Source organism: Tamandua tetradactyla, chromosome 13 (assembly GCF_023851605.1).
Source record: "Tamandua tetradactyla isolate mTamTet1 chromosome 13, mTamTet1.pri, whole genome shotgun sequence".
Lineage (NCBI taxonomy): Eukaryota > Metazoa > Chordata > Mammalia > Pilosa > Myrmecophagidae > Tamandua > Tamandua tetradactyla.
The window spans coordinates 37,147,264-37,168,043 of NC_135339.1; the positions used below are offsets into that span (position 1 = coordinate 37,147,264).

The 20,780-nt window shown below is 40.0% G+C and overlaps 1 protein-coding gene across 28 annotated transcripts in view; it reads left to right on the plus strand.

Annotated features, from left to right (window-relative positions):
- ANK3 (ankyrin 3) overlaps positions 1 to 20,780 on the plus strand; it is a 715,267-nt gene that overhangs the window by 605,748 nt on the left and 88,739 nt on the right. For all 28 annotated transcript variants that reach the window (XM_077125230.1, XM_077125228.1, XM_077125251.1 and 25 more), the window contains one exon: positions 17,803 to 17,909. In XM_077125230.1, coding sequence (XP_076981345.1) covers positions 17,803 to 17,909 — 107 coding nt within the window. The remainder of the gene's footprint in view (positions 1 to 17,802; positions 17,910 to 20,780) is intronic.

The window sequence follows — 20,780 nt, forward strand, 5'->3', positions numbered from 1 at the left end:
TTAAAAGGCATCCCATGATTAGATTTAGCATCACTAATTGCAGAAGACACTCCCTTTGGCTGATTACAAATGGAATCAGCTATGGAAGCAGCTGACGTGATCATGACCTAATCCTATGAAATGTCCTCATTGCAACAGACAGGCCAGCGCTTGCCCAATCGGATAAACAGGTACCACAACTTGGCCAAGTTGACACCTGTCCCTAACCATGACAGTCCACCCCTTGTCAGCTTGGCACCTATATATATATATATCACCTTAGACCATACTTAATTTCCAAATGAAAACAAATAAGCACACATTTTTTTCTTTTACCTGACAATACTCAACTGTCCTGCATATAACTGGAAGCACATTAAATCTCTCCAGAATAGGGTGCAAATCCTTGGGCAACATTCGTTCTTAAACTTGATATCTTACAACTTAAATAGTATAACATGAATAAAACAGCATTACAGTCCTCGTTTCTGTAACTGATCACGTGGTCGAAGTTCATATTTATGATTACCTTCTTTCATTACCCATTCCAGGTTCCCTTTCCCCTCAGCAAGCACTTCTGCTGGCCGTGGTTCTTTGCCTGGTGGGGTGACCCAAACCTTCATTCCTGAAGTCTCAGAGCCATTAGTAGTCCTGCCTGGATTGTGTTGTTGCAGTTTTCCATTGATTTTAATCACAGGGCATGGTAGTACTAATAGATGCCCCAGGGGATCTCCTATATTCCAAGAAAACTCTTCTTTACCTCCATTATGTAGTTGCAGTCCTACTTCCTTCTGATAGTCAGGGTCAGTTACCCCAGACGATAATGTAATCCCCTTCTTGGTGTGTTGATCCAGAGGCATAAGTAGCCCAAAGTGACCAGGTGGCAATCGTAACTTCCAGTTCAGTGGTATCACTGTTGTTTCTCCTGGAGGAAGCACACCCCATTTTGGAACTAAAACCTGTAGACCAGCAGAACTCAGGGTAGCAGGGACAGGAAGCAAAAATTTTCCTAGTGGATCACTAGGGGTAATGGTGAGTGACACCACACCCATTTCCACCCCTTGGTTCCTGGACCCACGGATCCTGGCTATGGGAAAAACGGCACCATACAGTGGACGCTGATTCAGAGCATACACAGCTTCCTGGAGAACATTCCCCCAGCCTTTCAAGTTTTTGCCACCTAGTTGGCACCGTAATTGAGTTTTCAAAAGGCCATTCCACCGTTCTATCAATCCAGCTGCTTCTGGATGATGGGGAACATGGTAAGACCAGAGAATTCCATGAGCATGTGCCCATTCCCACACTTCATTTGCTGTGAAGTGTGTTCCTTGATCCGAAGCAATGCTATGTGGAATACCATGACGATGGATAAGGCATTCTGTAAGCCCACGGATGGTAGTTTTGGCAGAAGCATTGCATGCAGGGAAAGCAAACCCATATCCGGAGTATGTGTCTATTCCAGTTAGAACAAATCGCTGCCCCTTCCATTAGGGGAGTGGTCCAATGTAATCAACGTGCCACCATGTAGCTGGCTGGTCATCTCAGGGAATGGTGCCATATCGGGGGCTGAGTGTGGGTCTCTGCTGCTGGCAGATTGGGCACTCAGCAGTGGCGGTAACCAGGTCAGCCTTGGTGAGTGGAAGCCCATGTTGCTGAGCCCATGCATACCCTCCATCCCTACCACCATGACCACTTTGTTCATGAGCCCATTGGGCAATAACAGTAGTTGCTGGGGAAAGAGGCTTACTGGTATCCACAGAACGCGTTATCTTATCCACTTGATTATTAAAATCTTCCTCTGCTGGGCGGGCCGCGGTGGCTCAGCGGGCAAAGTGCTTGCCTGCTATGCCGGAGGACCTCGGTTCGATTCCCGGCCCTAGCCCATGTAACAAAAAACAAAGAAACAAAATACAATAAAACAAGAAAATGTTTAAAGATGTTTCCCTTTCTTCCTTCCTTCCTTCCTTCTATCCTTCCTTCTTCCTCTCTGTCTTTCCTTTAAAAAAAAAAAAAAAAATCTTCCTCTGCTGAAGTCACCCTCTGGTGTGCATTCACATAGGACACAAATATCTTCATGTTTTTAGCCCACTCCGAAAGGTCTATCCACATACTTCTTCCCCAGACCTCTTTGTCACCAATTTTCCAATTATGGTCTTTCCAAGTCCCTGACCATCCAGCCAAACCATTAGCAACAGCCCATGAGCCAGTATACAAACGCACCTCTGGCCGGTTATCCTTCCAAGCAAAATGAACAACCAGGTGCACTGCTCGAAGTTCTGCCCACTGGGAGGATTTCCCCTCACCACTGTCCTTCAAGGACACCCAAGAAAGGGGTTTTAATGCTGCAGCTGTCCACTTTCGGGTGGTACCTGCATATCGTGCTGAACCATCTGTAAACCAGGCCTGAGTTTTCTCTTCCTCAGTCAATTCACTTTAAGGAACACCCCAAGAGGCCATAGCTCTGGTCTGGGAAAGAAGGTAATGTGGCAGCAGGAGTGGAAACCATGGGCATTTGTGCCACTTCTTCATGTAACTTACTTGTGCCTTCAGGACCTGCTCTGGCTCTATCTTGTATATACCATTTCCATTTTAATAGAGTGCTGCTGTGCACGCCCAACTTTATGGCTTGGTGGGTCAGACAACACCCAACTCATGGTAGGCAACTCAGGTCTCATGGTAACTTGGTGGCCCATGGTTAAGCATTCAGTCTCTACTAAGGCCCAGTAGCAGGCCAAAAGCTGTTTCTCAAAAGGGGAGTAGTTATCTTCAGCAGGTGGTAAGGCTTTGCTCCAAAATCCTAAGGGTCTGCGTTGTGATTCTCCTATAGGGGCCTGCCAAAAGCTCCAGACAGCATCTCTATTTGCCACTGACACTTCCAGCACCATTGGATCTGCTGGATCATACGGCCCAAGTGGCAGAGCAGCTTGCACAGCAGCCTGGACCTGTTGCAGAGCCTCCTCTTGTTCAGGTCCCCACTCAAAATTAGCAGCTTTTCTGGTCACTCGATAAATGGGCCGGAGTAGCACACCCAAATGAGGAATATGTTGTCACCAAAATCCAAAAAGACCAACTAGGCATTGTGCCTCTTTTTTGGTTGTGGGAGGGGCCAGATGCAGCAATTTATCCTTCACCTTACAAGGGATATCTCGACATGCCCCACACCACTGGACACCTAGAAATTTTACTGAGGTGGAAGGCCCCTGTATTTTTGTTGGATTTATCTCCCATCCTCTGACACGCAAATGCCTTACCAGTAAATCTAGAGTAGTTGCTACTTCTTGCTCACTAGGTCCAATCAACATGATATCATCAATATAATGGACCAATGTGATGTCTTGTGGGAGGCAGAAACGATCAAGGTCTCTGCGAACAAGATTATGACAGGACTGGAGAGTTGATATACCCCTGAGGTAGGACAGTGAAATTATATTGCTGACCTTGCCAGCTGAAAGCAAACTGTTTCTGGTGGTCCTTACTAATAGCTATTAAGAAAAAAGCATTTGCCAGATCAATAGCTGCATATCAGGTACCAGGGAATGTATTGATTTGCTCAAGCAATGATACTACATCTGGAACAGCAGCTGCAATTGGAGTTACCACCTGGTTGAGTTTACGATAATCCACTGTCATTCTCCAAGACCCATCTGTTTTCTGCATAGGCCAAATAGGAGAGTTGAATGGGGATGTGGTGGGAATCACTAACCCTGCATCTTTCAAGTCCTTAAGAGTGGGAGTAATCTCTGCAATCCTTCCAGGAATACGGTATTGCTAATGATTTACTATTTTGCTTGATAGGGGCAGTTCTAGTGGCTTCCACTTGGACTTTCCCACCGTAATAGCCCTCACTGCACGAGTTAGAGAACCAACGTGGGGATTCTGCCAGTTGCTCAGTATGTCTATGCCAATTATACATTCCGGAACTGGGGAAATAACTACAGGATGGGTCCGGGGGCCCACTGGACCCACTGTGAGATGGACCTGAGCTAAAACTCCATTGATCACCTGGCCTCCATAAGCCCCCACTCTGACTGGTGGTCCAGAGTGATGTTTTGGGTCCCCTGGAATTAATGTCACTTCTGAACCAGTGTCTAATAATCCCCGAAATATCTGATCATTTCCTTTTCCCCAATGCACAGTTACCCTGGTAAAAGGCCGTCGGTCTCCTTGCGGAAGAGTTAGAGGAAGGTTAACAGTATAAATTTGTGGCAGTGTAACAGGTTTCTCCCCCATAGGGACCTGCCCCCCCCCCTTCATTCAAGGGGCTCAGGGTCTGTAAACTGTTTCAAGTCTGGAAATTGATTAAGGGGCCGTGACTCTGTGTTTTTGTAATTCAGGTTAGACTTCTATTCCCTTGACCTAGAACTCTTTTGTTTATACAGCTCCAACAAGAATTTAGTAGACTGCCCTTCTATTGTATTTCTAGGCACCCCATGATTTACTAGCCAATGCCACAAATCTCTGCGTGTCATATAATTCTGATGCCTCCTTTGAGTTTGTTGTCTATTATAATAGCCGCGTCTACCCTGTCTTTGGTGATTAAGTGCTGCCACCTGGCTTCTGCCAACTCAGAATCCTGTCATCCCCATTGTGTTTAAGGATTCCAGCTCAGTGACAGCAGTTCCTACAGTAATATCTGACCTACAGAGAAGTGCAACCACAGAGCTCTTGAGGGATGATGGTGCTAGTCTCACAAACTTATTTCTCACTGTTCTGGTAAAAGGTGCATCCTCTGGACATTCCTGGGGTGTAGGAGCAGGCTTTGCATGATAAATCCGCTCTAACATTCCAATCTCTCTAAGCCTCCGGATCCCCTCATCTACATTATACCAGGGCAGTTCTGGCATTTCAACCTCAGGTAATGTTGGCCACCTTTTGATCCATGTTTCAACCAACCACTCAAACAAGCTGTTAACACCTTTTCTAACTGCTCAAGCTATAAGATTGAATGCAGAATCTCTGCTTAGTGGGCCCATATCAATAAATTCAGCTTGATCCAGCCTTATATTCCTCCCACCATTATCCCACACTCTTAAATTCCATTGCCACACATATTCCCCTGATTTCTGTCTATATAAATTGGAAAACTCACACAGTTCTTTTGGAGTATAACGTACCTCCTCATGTGTGATACTTTGTACCTCACCTTTAGGGACCTGTTGGGACTTTAGTCTAGTTATAGGTCTAGAAGAAATGAGTGGTGGGGGTGGGACATGAAAAGAATTAGAAATATCTTCCAAGCCATTTGCTTCAGGGCCTTCATTTGCAGTTTCATCTGGTGAAACAGGATTAATAACTCTAGGGCTAATCCCTTCAGGAGGAGGTTGGGTGGCCAATTCCTCAAGGCAGGCTGGAGGTGGGGCAGCTATGTCCTCAGGGCAGACTATTACAGGGTTATCTAGAGAAGGCTCAGCATGGTCTAGGGTTTCAACCTCACCCCCAACATCATTATCAATCCATATGTCACCATCCCATTTTTCAGGGTCCCACTCCTTTCCAATCAATGCCCTCACTTTAACGGCAGACACCATGCAAGACTGAGGTTTCAGTTTACGTTGTAAAGTTGCTACTCTAACAATAAGATTCTGAGTCTGATTTTCAGAGACCTCAAGTCTACAGCTACAGGAAATAAGATTTTCCTTCAGGATACTCAGAGAAACGTCTACATCTTTCAGACGGCGTTAAGCTTCTCGTTTGAAGCCTTAAGCCCATCCCTTTCACCCCTTAATGTAGACAGTGTGTCTAACAACAACCAACCAACATCTCTATAACTCTTATTTCTACAAAACTCTGTAAAGCTGTCAGAAACATTATCCCCCAGAGTCTGGCTTCGTACAAGTGAAGCATTAGGAGAATCAAATGATGATATTTTGACTATCTCCTTTGCCAACTCACTCCATGGATTGGGAGTGTCATTCTGATTATGGGAATCAGAGTCCTTAGTGTCTCTGAGTCCAGTCAGAGTAGAAAGCCATTCATAAAAACCCATTTTTAAGATTCTGTTTCTTAAGAACCACTCCTGGTACCAAGATGTATTAGTTAGGGTTCTCTAAAGAAACAGAATCAACAGGGAACACTTGCAAATATAAAATTTATAAAAGTGTCTCACGTGACCATAGGAACACAGAGTCCAAAATTCACAGGGTAGGCTGCGAAGCCAATGACTCCGATGGATGGCCTGGATGAACTCCACAGGAGGGGCTCACCAGCCAAGGCAGGAATGGAACCTGTCTCCTCTGAGTCCTCCTTAAAAGGCTTCCCATGATTAGATTTAGCATCACTAATTGCAGAAGACACTCCCCTTTGGCTGATTACAAATGGAATCAGCTGTGGAAGCAGCTGATGTGATCATGACCTAATCCTATGAAATGTCCTCATTGCAACAGACAGCCCAGCGCTTGCCCAATCAGATAAACAGGTACCACAACTTGGCCAAGTTGACACCTGTCCCTAACCATGACATTACCCTTACTGATACTCTTTAATTCTGTGCTCTCCTCCTGACCTCCCTCTCTTGTTTCTTTTTTTTTCAACTGGCAGAACACTCTTTAGTATTTCTCGTAGGTCCGGTCTGTTGTTGACAAATTCTTTCAGGATTTGTTTGTTTGTGAAAATTGTAATTTCTCCCTCAGTTTTTAAGGTCAGTTTGGCTGGGTATAGAATTTTTGGCTGGAAGTCTTTCTCTTTCAGGATCTTAAATATATCATAATACTGTCTTCTCACTTCCATGGCGCCTGTTGAGTAGTCTGAACTCAGATTTATGTGGTTTCCCTTGTATGTAGTAGATTTTTTTTCTCTTGCTGCTTTCAGGATTTTCTGCTTCTCTTCAACATTTGACAGTCTGATTAGTATGTGTCTTGGGTAAGACCTATTTGGATTTATTCTGTTTGGAGTTTGTTGGGCTTCTTTGACTTGTATATTTCTGTGCTTTATGAGAGTTGGGGAGTTTTCCCCCATTTTATCCTCAACTACTCTTCCTAGCCCTTATCCTCTCTTTTCCTTCTGGGGCACCAATGATTCTTATATTTGCATGCTTTCTTTTGTTTATCATTTCCCTGAGATACAATTTGATTTTTTCCATTTGCTGTTTTGAGATTTTGAAATCAGGTATCCTGTCCTCTATATCACTTGTCCTTTCTTCCGTCTCTTCAAATCTGCTGTTGTGTGCTGCTAGTATGTTTTTTATTTGGTCAGCAGAGTCTTTAATCTCTGTGATATCTGCTATCTTTCTGTTTATTCTTTCAAATTCCTCTTTATGCTCTTCTACAGTCTTCTTGATCTCCTTTATGTCTTTAGCCATCCCATTCATTTTTTAAAAAATTTTTATTTATTGAACATACCAACATATAAACACAAACATTCTTACATATGATCCTTCAATTCTACATATATAATCAGTAATTCAAAATATATCACATGGTTGTGTATTCATCATGATGATCATTTCTGAGAACATTTGTATCAATTCAGAAAAAGAAATAAAATGAAAATAGAAAAAAATTCATAACATACCCTTTATCTCTCCCTTTCATTGATCACTTGTATTTCAATCTACTAAGTTTATTTGAATATTTGTTCTCCCTAGTATTTATTTATTTTTAATCCATGTGTTTTACTTGTCTGTCAATAAGGTAGATAAAAGAAGCCTCAGACACAAGGTTTTCACAATCACACAGTCACATTGCAAAAGCTATATCATTATACAATCATCTTCAAGAAACATGGTTACTGAAACACAGCTCTACATTTTCAGGCAGTTCTGTCCAGCCTCTCCATTACACCTTAGCTAAAATGGTTATATCTATTTAATGCATAAGAATAATCTGCAGGATAACCTCTCAACTCTGTTTGGAATCTCTCAGCTATTGACACTTTATTTTGTCTCATTTCACTCTTCACCCTTTTGGTTGAGAAGGTTTTCTCAATCCCTTGATGCTGAGTCCCAGCTCATTCTAGGATTTCTGTCCCACATTGCCAAGAAGGTCCATACTCCCTGGGAGTCATGTCCCATGTAGAGAAGAGGAGGACAGTGAGTTTGCTTGTCATGTTGGTTGAGAGACAGAGGCCACATCTGAGCCACAAAAGAGGCTCTCTTGGGGGTGACTCTTAGGCCTAATTGTAAGTAGGCTTAGCCTATCCTTTGTGGGGTTGTAATGAACAAACCCCACGATTGGGGGCTTAGCCTATTGCTTTGGTTGTCCCCACTGCTTGTAAAAATATCAAGAATTCTCCACTCGGGGAAGTTAAATTTTCCCCCGTTCTTACCCTTCCCCCAAGGGGACTTTGCAAATACTTTTTTGTTCACTGTTCAAATCACTCTGGAAATTATTAGGGCAATCACTCTAGACAAACCTACAAAATCTCATGTCCTACTCAAGGTTCCATGTACTTATAATGTTCAATTAAGCTGTCCACATAAGTTATATTAGAAAATTCACTAGTCAAAATATAAATTTGTAGCAAGTAAACATTTTTTGCTTTAGTCTCACCCATAAGTTAAAGTTTTAAAATATGAATTGCCATCTATTTTTAACACCCTGCAGTATTGACATTCTTTGTTCTTCCTCATACAAAAACATTTTAAAATTTGTACATTTAGCCACCATCATTATACACTCTAGGCATTCCTAGATTATACATTCTCAGCCTTTATTGTATATCTTTCCTTCTGATTTCATTTGTGTCCCCAGGCCTCCTCCCTCTATCATTTTCACATTCAGCTTCATTCAGTGTTCTAACATTATCGTATTGCAGTTAAGTAGTATTGTGCTATCCATTTCTGAATTTTTACAATCAGTCCCATAGCACATTCTGTATCCGTTCACTTCCAATTACCCAATATCCACCTGATTTCTATCTCCTGATGACTTCTGTTCTTATACTGAAATTCTCCAAATTCATTCATTAATGTTAGTTCATATCAGTGAGACCATACAGTATTTGTCCTTTTATTTCTGTCTAATCTCACTCAACATAATGTCCTTAAGGTCCATTCATGTTGTTACATACTTCATAACTTTATTCTGTCTTACAGCTGCATAATATTCCATTGTATGTATATACCACAGCTTGTTTAGCCACTCCTCTGTAGATGGACATTTGGGCTGTTTCCATCTCTTCGCAATTGTAAATAATGCTGCTGTAAACACTGGTGTGCAAATGTCCGTTTGTGTCCTTGCCCTCATGTCCTCTGAGTAGAGACCTAGCAATGGTATTGCCAGGTCATATGGCAGTTCTATACTTCGCTTCCTGAGGAACCACCAGACTGCCTTCCACGGCGCTTGTATCATTTGACATTCCTACTGACAGTGGATGAATGTGCCTCTTTCTCCACATCCTCTCCAGCACTTGTCATTTTCTGTTTTATTGATAATGGCCACTCTGGTGGGTGTGAGATGATATCTCATTGTGGTTTTGATTTGCATTTCCCTAATAGCCAGGGAAGTTGAGCATCTTTTCATGTGCCTTTTGGCCATTTGTATTTCCTCTTCTGAGAAGTGTCTGTTCAAGTCTTTTGCCCTCTTTGTAATTGGGTTGTCTGTCTTTCTGTTGTTGAGTTGAGCAGTCTCTTTATATATTCTGGATAATAGACCGTTGTCTGATATATCATTTCCAAATATTGTCTCCCATTGTGTAGGCTGTCTTTTTACTTTCTTGACAAAGTTCTTTGATGTACAAAAGTGGAGGAGTTCCCATTTTTTTATTTCTTTCTTCAATGGTTGTGCTTTGATGTAAGGTCTAATAAACCACCTCCTATTATAAGATTTCTAAGATATTTCCCTACATTTTCTTCTAAAAGTTTCATTGTCTTAGATCTAATGTTTAGGTCTTTGATCCATTTTGAGTTAATTTTTGTATAGGTTGTGAGATATGGATCCTCTTTCATTCTTTTGCATATGGATATCCAGTTCTCTAGGCACCATTTATTGAAGAGACTCATCTGTCCCAGGTGAGTTGGCTTGACTGCCTTATCAAAGATCAATTGTCCATAGATGAGAGGGTCTATATCTGAATGCTTAATTCGGTTCCATTGGTCAATATATCTATCTTTATGCCAGTACCATGCTGTTTTGACCACTGTAGCTTCGTAATACATCTTAAAGTCAGGTAGCATGAGACCTCTAACTTCATTTTTCTTTCTCCGGATACTTTTAGCTATTTGGGGCGCCCTGCCCTTCCAGATAAATTTGGTTGTTGGTTTTTCTATTTGTGAAAAGTAAGTTTTGGGGATTTTAATTGGTATTGCAATGTATCTGTAAATCAAATTAAGGTAGAATTGACATCTTAACTATGTTTAGTCCTCCAATCCATGAACACAGTATGCCCTTCCATTTATTTAGGTTTTTTGTGATTTGTTTTAACAATTTCTTATAGTTTTCTCCGTATAGGTTTTTTGTCTCTTTAGTTAAATTTATTCCTAAATATTTTATTCTTTTGGTTGCAATTGTAAATGGAATTTTTTTTCATGATTTCCCCCTCAGATTGTTCATTACTAGTGTATAGAAACACTACAGATTTTTGAACGTTTATCCTTTAACCTGCCACTTTGCTGTACTCATTTAATTAGCTCTAGTAATTTTGCTATGTATTTTTCGGGTTTTCAACATATAGTATCATATCATCTGCAAGCAGTGAGAGTTTTACTTCTTCCTTTCTAATTTTGATTCCTTGTATTTCTTATTCTTGTCTAATTGCTCTGGCTAGACCTTCCAACACAATGTTGAATAACAGTGGTGATAGTGGACATCCTTATCTTGTTCCTGATCTTAGAGGGAAAGGTTTCAGTTTTTTCCCCATTGAGGATGATGTTAGCTGTAGATTTTTCATATATTCCCTTTATCATGTTGAGGAAGTTCCCTTCTATTCCTATTCTTTGAAGTGTTTTCAACAGGAAAGGATGCTGAATTTTGTCAAATGCCTTTCCTGCATCAATTGAGATGATCATGTGTTTTTTCTGTTTTGATTTGTTGATATGGTGTATTGCATTAATTGATTTTCTTATGTTGAACCATCCTTGCATACCTGGGTTGAATCCTACCTGGTCATGGTGTATAATTCTTTTAATGTGCTGCTGGATTTTATTTGCAAGAATTTTATTGAGGATTTTTGCATCTATATTCAGTAAGAATTTGGTCTGTAGTTTTCTTTTTTTGTTCTATCTTTGTCTGGCTTTGGTATGAGGGTGATGTTGGCTTCGTAGAATGAGTTAGGTAGCTTTCCCTCCTCTTCAATTTTTTTTGAAGAGTTTGAGCAGGATTGGTACTAATTCTTTCTTGAATGTTTGGTAGAACGCACATGTGAAACCATCTGGCCCTGGACTTTTCTTTTGGGGGAGCTTCTTAATGATTGATTCAGTTTGTTTACTTGTGATGGGTTTGTTGAGGTCGTCTATTTCTTCTTGAGTCAATGTTGGTTGTTCATGGCTTTCTAGGAAGCTGTCCATTTCATCTACATTGTCAAGTTTATTAGCATCCAAGTTGTTCATGGTATCCTCTCATTACTTCCTATATTTCTTTGGGGTCAGTGGTTATGTCTCCTCTTCCATTTCTGAATTTATTTATTTGCATCCTCTCTCTTCTTTTTGTCAGCCTCACTAAGGGTCCATCAATCTTACTGATTTTCTCATAGAACCAACTTCTGCTTTTGTTGATTTTCTTGATTGTTTAACATGTTCTCAATTTCACTTATTTCTGCTCTAATCTCCATTATTTCTTTCCTTTTGCTTGCTTTGGGGTTAGTTTGCTGTTCTTTCTCTAGTTCTTCCAAGTGGACAGTTAATTGCTCGATTTTTGCTCTTTCTTCTTGTTTGATAGAGGCATTTAGGGCAATAAATTTCCCTCTTAGCACTGCCTTTGCTGCATCCCATAAATTTTGATATGTTGTGTTTTCATTTTCATTTGCCTCGAGATATTTACTGATTTCTCTTGTAATTTCTTCCTTGACCCACTGGTTGTTTAAGAATGTGTTGTTGAGCCTCCATATATTTATGAATTTTCTGGCACTCTGCCTATTATTGATTTCCAACTTCATTCCTTTATGATCTGAGAAAGTGTTTTGTATGATTTCAGTCTTTTTAAATTTATTGAGACTTGCTTTGTGACCCAGCATATGGTCTATCCTGGAGAAGACCCATGAGCACTTGAGAAAAAGGTGTACCTGCTGTTGTGGGGTGTAATGTTCTATAAATATCTGTTAAGTCTAGTTTGTTAGTTGTATTATTCAAATTGTCTGTTTCTTTATTGATCCTCTGTGTAGATGTTCTGTCCATTGATGAGAGCAGAAAATTGAAATATCCAACTATTATGGTAGATGTGTCTATTTCTCTTTTTAGTGTTTGCCTCATGTATTTTAGAGCACTCTGACTCGGTGCATAAATATTTATCATTGTTATGTCTTCTTGTTGAATTGTTCCTTTTATTAATACATAGTGCCCTTCTTTGTCTCTTTTAACAGTTTTACACTTGAAGTTTAATTTGTTGGGTATTAGTATAGCTACTCTTGCTCTTTTCTGATGGTTGTTTGCATGAAATATCTTTTCCCAACCTTTCACTTTCAACCTATGTTTATCCTTGGGTCTAAGATGCATTTCCTGTTGATAGCAGGTAGATGGGTCCTGTTTTTTAATTCATTCTGCCAGTTTATATCTTTGGATTGGGGAGTTTAATCCATTAACATTTAGTGTTATTACTGTATCGGCAGTACTTTCTTCTACCATTTTGCCTTCTGGATTTTATAGAGCACATCTAATTTTTCTTCTTTTTACCTTTACTTCATTTCTACAGTCTTCTCCACACCTCTTTCTCCAGTCTTTTCATATCTGCTGTAGTGCTCCCTTTAGTATTTCTTACAGAGCTAGTCTCTTGGTTACAAATTCTCTCAGTGATTTTTTTTTTTTGGTCTGAAAATGTTTTAATTTCTCCCTCATTTTTGAAGGACAATTTTGCTGGATATAGAATTCTTGGTTGGCAGTTTTTCTCTTTTAGTAATTTAAATATATCATCCCACTGTCTTCTTGCCTCCATGATTTCTGCTGATAAATCTATGCATGGTCTTCTTGGGCTTCCCTTCTATGTGATGGATTGCTTTTCTCTTGCTGCTTTCAGGATTCTCTTTCTCTTTGGCATTTGACATTCTGATTAGTAAGTGTCTTGGAGTATGTCTATTTGGATCTGTTCTGTTTGGGGTACGCTGCTGTACTTGGATCTGTAATTTTGAGTCTTTCATAACAGTTGGGAAATTTCCAGTGATAATTTCCTCCATTAGTTTTTCTCCTCCTTTCCCCTTCTCTTCTCCTTCTGGGACACGCACTACATGTATATTCATGTGCTTCATGTTGTCATTCAATTCCTGAGTCCCGGTCATATTTTTCCATTCTTTTCCCTGTATTTTCTTTGCTTGTAGAAGTTTAGATGTTTTGTCCTCCAGTTCACTAATCCTATCTTCTGCCTCTTGAAAACTGATATTGTAGGTTTCCATTGTTTTTTTCATCTCTTCTACTGTACCTTTCATTCCCAAAAGTTCTGTGATTTGTTTTTTCAGACTTTCAATTTCTTCTTTTTGTTCGTTCCTTACCTTCTTTATATCCTCCCTCAATTCATTGATTTGATTTTTGATGAGGTTTTCCATGTCTGTTTGGACATTCTGAATTAATTGTTTCAGCTCCTGTATCTCATTTTAATTGTTGGTTTGTTCCTTTGACTGGACCATATCTTCAAGTTTCCTAGTATGATTTGCTATTTTTTGCTGGTGTCTAGGCATTTAATTACCTTAATTAGTTCATTGTGGAGATTGTTTCACTTTTTTTTTGCCTAGGATTTTCTTGCTTGATGACTTTGTTGTCTATCTGTTCTTTGACATTCAATTCCACTTATTCTGGACCTCTAGCTTAGGTTTTTTTAACAGGTCAGAATTTTTCAGTTCTTGTTTTGTTTCTTGCCCTGCCTGTATGGTGCCTTTTTATCCCCCTTAGGAGAATCTACTTAGGTATTAAGGACCCCAGCCAGATTTTCCCAGACAAAACTGGCCTCCTCTCAGGAGGAAAGAGTCACCTGCATCAGTTTTCCCTGACTGTGAGACCCAGCAGATTGAAAGGCTTCCCTATGAAGCCTCTGGGCTCAACATTTTTCCTTGTCTGCCTGCAGGTCCCACCAGCATAAAGTGATGCGGTACCTTTAATATTTCAGCAGACTCTCCCTGCTGGGGGCATGGTTGAAATAGAGGAGAGGTTGTAGGTTGGCCTTAATTGCTTCCCTTTTCCAGATCCTGGGGTCTGAATTCCTTGAGGGAGGAAAACCACCTGAGCTATGCCCCACTCCTCTCCTGGGGAAGGCACAGACTACAGACAAAGACTCAAACAAGCTTAATTTTTCCTTTGCTTGGGGCGGTTGGAGCCTGAGAAGCCTCACAGCTGTATCCAAAGAGTAATCAAGTCATAGAAACACAGTCACAAAAAAGAAAGAGAAAAATCCTTTTCAGGCAGGACTCCCATTCCGGTTTGCCAATCAAGAACTTAAGTTGGTATGCTGTTTTGTGTACCTTCAGGTCCTATGTGTCCCCTACTTTCCTTCAGGGCTCAGACCCTTTCAAGTATTATGGGCTATCTGATCCAAATAACCTCTGTTTCTTTTTTTGTTTTTTCTTTTTCTGTCAGCCCTGTTCCCTCTGTGCCAGGGCAAAAACCAGCAACCTCCGCTTTGACTTGAGGTTCAGCTGAGCTGGGGACCTATTTTTAGTAGTCATAATTTGTTAATTAATTCCACAATTGGAGCTTGGTTGTTCTCAGCCCCTGCTGCTGGTAAAGCCCTTTTCCCTTCCCTCTGGGAAGCAGCTAGTGGGGGAGAGGCACTGGCCACTGCAGTTTGGGGAACTCACGATTCTAGGTGGGTTTTCAGCCAGTCCAGCTGGTTCAAACTGGGGTATTTTGTGTGTCCAGTCACTGACATGGCCCCAGAAGTTGTTCTGTACTGTTCCTGGCTATTTACTAGATGCTCTGGAGGACAAATTAAATCCTATACCTCACTAAACTGTGATCTTGGCCCTCTCTTCCATCCCACTTATTTTATTAAGTAGAGTTATATGAACATCTTTGATTAGTTGTTCCAACATCTGTGTCTCCTCTGGCATTTTAATTTGGTTGTTAGGCTGGGCTATATCTTCTGCATTGTGATATGCTTAGTAAGCTTTTGTTGTTTTCATGCCATGTAAATATCTTGACTGACTTACTTTGGTAGTTGATTTCCTTCAGTGTCTAAAGCCTTGTGTTTGTCGAGTGGATGTGTAGCAGGATGCAGGGTACAGGACAGGGCACAACAGTGTAGTGATGCATTGCACTGCAGCAAAGGTATAGGTGCAGGTTAAGGATGTTATGCTGATGTTTTTGAACGTGGGTGCCCAGCAGCCAGGGAGGCTTTAGCTGTGCAGGTACACAGGTCTGAGGGGCATAACCCTGGTGTGCACTGGTCTAGGGAGTGGGGCCCTTTGTGCTCATTTACAGAGTTATGGCAGCTGGTCGGCATTATGTCTTCATGGGCTGGGGGTGGATATGACCCAGCTGCGCAGGTCAGAGCTTTCTCAGAGCTGGGAAGCATGACTGAGGATTATGCGCATGCGTGGGTCTAGAAGTGCTATAAACTGGTGTTCCCAGACCTGAAGGACATGATTAGAGGCTGTGCGCATGTGCCGGTCTAGAAGTGCCGTGAACTGATGTGCAGAGCTCAGAGGGGGCAGGTGAGGCTATGTGACACTGTGGGCGGCAGAGGGGGTGTGTGTATCCTGGGTATGGAGGTATGCACTGGCAGCCTTTATGTGCTCGCAAAAGCCTTTAGGGAGCAGGGCAGAAGAGGAGGCAGTGCTCTGAAGGAGTGCAAGAGAGGTGAGCTGGGCTGCACCTGGGGTGGGGGTGTAGGGCAGTTATGTGCACTGGGGATTGGGGGAGCAGGGGCACTTCGAGCATGGGAAGTGGGGGTGGGTGATGGAGTTCTGGTGTGTGGGGTGTGGAGTGAGTGAGTTGCGGGTCCTGGGGCTGTATTGATGAGAGAAGCATATTCAAGGAGCGCAGCTTGGCTTATTTCCTATTCCCACCTCCCCGTCTCCCTGTCCATGCACTCCTGTGGGCTCTGTGCTTCCACATTAGACTCCAGTTTTCTGCTTCTCAGTTTCTCAGCTTTTGCAACCAGGGCTGCCCTATGTAGTGCAGAAGGCTCTCCCAGGTCAGCTGCACTCTTGAATTGCCATCTTAGTTGATCTCCTGTCCCGTCTCTGACTTTTCCTTGGAGCAGGGCTGAACTCAACCTACATCTTCCCAGACCAGCAATTATCACTTTAAACATAGTTTCTGCATTGTTCTCTTCCTTTCTCCAACTTCTAGGAGTCCTTTCTTCAACATATTTTCAAATGTGTAACTGTGCTCCAGTTCTCTTGATGTTTTCTGTGTTTTCCGTGATTTTTTTTGTCTATGCTACATTTTACATATTTTTCCATTGAAATATACATATTTATATAAGTATAAGTATATATGTAAGTAACATAATAAGTTAACTCTTATTATGTATAGTCCAGAATTGCTACTGTATTAAGAACTGAACGAATGTTCATTAAGTTCCTTCTTAGGTATATTCCAGGACCCTGTTGAATTCTCTACCTTTTTATGTATTTTTTTCTCTTTTAATCTATTTTGCAATGTTCTTGTTAGTGGACCTCAATATTTAGATGACCTTGGGGTCTGTTTGTAATGTCTGGAGTTTCGTCTTTATTTTTCTTTAATGTGGTCTATCCATGCTTGCCAATTGTTGATTAGTACTGGGCATAGTATATTAAAAAATTGTAGATATAGATGATGATATATTCCTCCAGAGAGGATTCATACTTCCTCTGCTAGGCAGATAGAGGTTGCTGATCATTTTGATCTGACCAAGGTTTTACTGAAATGAAGCTGATTTGCTACTCTAGTAAAGCTCAGACCCCCTCTGGTTTGTCTTGGCTCTTCAGGTTCCATATTTGAAATCTTGGGGCAATCTTCAAGTCTCCTCCCCCTTACAGGTCCCATGAAAGGCTTTTCTCATGAAACTGTCAAAAAGCTTTGCTCTACTTTTACAGGGATTTTCTGATTAGGTTTTTAGCTTCCTGTTTTGCACAGCCCCAAAATTCAGCAAATGTTCTTGGCAGAAAACCGAATACTTGAGGTTACCCAAATCTCCACCAGAATCTCCTCTTTCTGTTTCCCAGCAAGTGGCCCCTGTTGTAGGTTCACAACTCAAATTCTGCAAGCATTGATAATTGAAATTGCATAAAAAGGTCAATTTAACACTCCGAGTTCTTCTCTCCCTAATTAATTTCTCTAGTTCTTGATGTCTCAGCTGCTGTTGGCTGCGTTCAGACATGATTACCATGTTTTATCTATCTTCCTTGGCAGAAGCACTAGACTACTGCTATATCTACTCTGTCCCACTTGGGAACATAAGTCATCAAGATTGAATTATTTTTATTTTGAGAACTGGGAAAGAATTTTACAACTATTATAAAATTAATTTGGAGATATGTTGAAGTACTTAAAATCATGGTTGAAAATTGCTTCTATGATGATCCTTTTGTTGTGCAAATTACCCAAAGTGCTTTCTTAGAAGATTAAAAAACAAAACTGTATCAATAGACTTTATTTTTTAACTTTTTTGTACTCAGACTTTAATGTAGACCTTCATAGAGTAGGATTTAAAAATTGTATATTTTGAATGTCATAATATCTGGATTCTAGAAAAATTCATATATATTTTATAAAAGCAAAGTGTCTTGTGTGGGTTGTTAATGCAGTTATACTGCTTTATTTTTCAGCATCTAACATTCACAAGGGAATTTGATTCGGATTCTCTTAGACATTACAGCTGGGCTGCAGACACCTTGGACAATGTCAATCTTGTCTCAAGCCCTATTCATTCTGGGTAAGTCAACTTTATTTCATTTTTCCTTTATATTATTTAATTACTCTTGTATTATTACAGTTATAAATTCAAATTGACAAGCTTTATATATATGAAATATTGATCTTCTAAAGGACTACATTAGTGAGTATATGTATATGTCACATGTGTTTGTAAATCATTGGTAAATAGTATTTTGTTTTCTAAGGAAATTGGCCTAAATGTCTTCTCTTGGTAAAAGCACACAGTATTAGAAAGGAAAAGAATTCGATTACTTGTTGCAGCAAAATTTCCTGGCTATTTTGGTATGTCTTTTTGGTCTTTACTTTTCCATTTCAATTAAAAAAAACTTTTCAAGAGTCGTTTCTTTAGGTTTTACTTTACCATGCAAATGAAATTTTATTCTGGGTATCTCATTTCCTTTCCAATCAAAAATTAAATATTGAGGTATTTCTGTTACCTCTCTGTTTCATTACCTTTGTGTCGCTTCTAATGATAAAATTTCACTTAGGTGTTTAGTTTTTAAAAATAAGCAATGAGCTCTAGTGTCTCATTTTCCCCCCATATGATACCAATCTTTGATTTGACAAAGGATTTGTTTTGTGTGATTTTTCCTTTAAAAATAAATATAAACTTGGAATCTTTAGGTCAATAGTTGGTACTTTCTGCACTCCTGAACTTACATTGTATTAAATTACAATTATGAAAACAGAAAGAAAGAAAGAAATTTACTTAGAAAAAGATAGAAATGTACACCAAAAGTACCATAGTAAAAACCACATCAAGCAGGCCTCCTCATTGCTGACCCATTGGTCAACAAAATTTGAGGCAGGAGGCTAAAAGGGGAAGTGCCTTGACCACTAAATTGATAAGTCAATATATTTTATATATCAGTTTCTTTACTTGTGCATAACTCAAACCTGGGATAATTGATAGCCATACTTACCCTACCCCCCACCCCCCACCCCCCAAAAAACAGACTTTGAGACAAAGGAGGAAAGGTTATTTTGTCTAGAACCTAATTTTCTGTAGCACATAATCTAACCCAACCTGTCTGGATAAATCATTTAAACAATCCAAACAAAGGGAGCCCAGAATAAGAATGAGGGTCTTTCATCCTGTATAGCTTAATGTAGTGACTGGATAAATCCAAGAGTATATTAAGGAGATAATCAAAAAGTCCCTTGAGGGATGGGAGAAAAAATATGGAATTATTAAACTTTACCACTGGGGAAACCCCTGATACTGTGTCAAACATTAGGGACACCCAAATCAATAGGCCAAGTCCTTGATCTTAAGGCTTACTATTGTGAAGCTTATGTATGTAGCAGAGAAGTTTAGCCTAACTATAGATATGCCTAAGCGTTACTTCTGGAGGACCTCTTTTGTTGCTCAGATGTGGCCACTATCTCTCTAAACTCAACTCTGCAAGTAAAATCATTGCCCTCCCCCCATGTGGGACATGATATCCAGGGGCGAAAGTCTCCCTGATGGCGTGGTAGATGACTCCCAGGGAAGAGCTTGGCCCTGGCACCATGGGATCAACAATGCCATCCTGACCAAAAGAGGGAAAGAAGTGTAACAAATAAGGTATCAGTGGCTGAGAAAGTTCAAATAGAGTTGAAAGGCTACTCTGTAGGTTATTCTTATGCAAGCTTCAGTTAGACATTGCTACCTATCATAGCTTACCAAACTCAACCAAAACCATTCCCGCCAATCCTAAAGAACACTTAGGGCATTATATATATATATATATTCCACAAAGATTCCATCCACTAGGGGACCTTTTCAGAAACCTGCAACCTCCAATTGGGTCCCTAGACCAGATAAATCCTGAAATGCAGAGGGGGCAGCCTCTCCAGAGCATCAACTAGTTCCATCCCCCCTATCCCATATTATCAATAGCCCCTTCCAACATGATAAAGCTAAAATGGTCATAGCCCAAATACCTCTAAAGAGTGGGAGAAAGATCAGAGTTGATGGTGGAGTTATACAGAGAAGGTAGGGTTTAACAGGTATGATTGCTGAATCATTATAGTGATATTTCTTAGTCTCCAGTATCTTAGAGCAGCTAGAAGCAAAACCTAAAATTGTGGAATCATAACCCATACCAAACTCTGAAATCTGTTCTACATTAATTGTTGTTATGTGTTTTGAAATTGATTGCTTTTTTAGTATTTTTGTATTTTTCATAAAAAAAAGAAAGAAAAATTGAGTTGTGATAATATGTGTACAGCTACATGATGATACTGTGAACCATTAATTGTACACTTTGGATGATTGCATGGTATGTGAATATATAATATATAGCAATAAAAATTTAAAAATAGAAACTATTCACTGAGATGATAAACATCTCAAGGTATTAATTGCCTCTCAAATTGGCAGTTAGGCCATAAATTGGTTGTGATTTAGGACAAAGGCAAATTAAGTTGAAATTTGAAAAGTTAATAATTAACATTCATAAAGTACCTTATATTTTATGAAGTGTTTTCTGCTGTTTCTAATAAAATAAATTGAAATAGCTAACACTTACCTAATGCTTTTTATGTACTTGGATTGTGCTTTTAAACATGCATTGTCTTATTTAATACTTAATTGAACTTTAAAAAAACAGGTAGGTTTACTCATTATCCCCATTTTACAGATGAGAAGTCTCAGGCTCAGAGAAGTCTGTAGGTTACTTAAAGTAATATTAGAGATTTGTGGGCTTTTTGACACCACAACCTAAAAAGCCATCATAGCAACAACAACAAAAAAGACAAATCAGTTCAATATCATACAAAGGGAGATAACTTATGCGAAAGTACTTGAGAAACCATAAACTACATGTTGCATTTTGAGTCTTTGACTCATTAACATTATATTCTTGACCTTGATTAGAAAATCTTT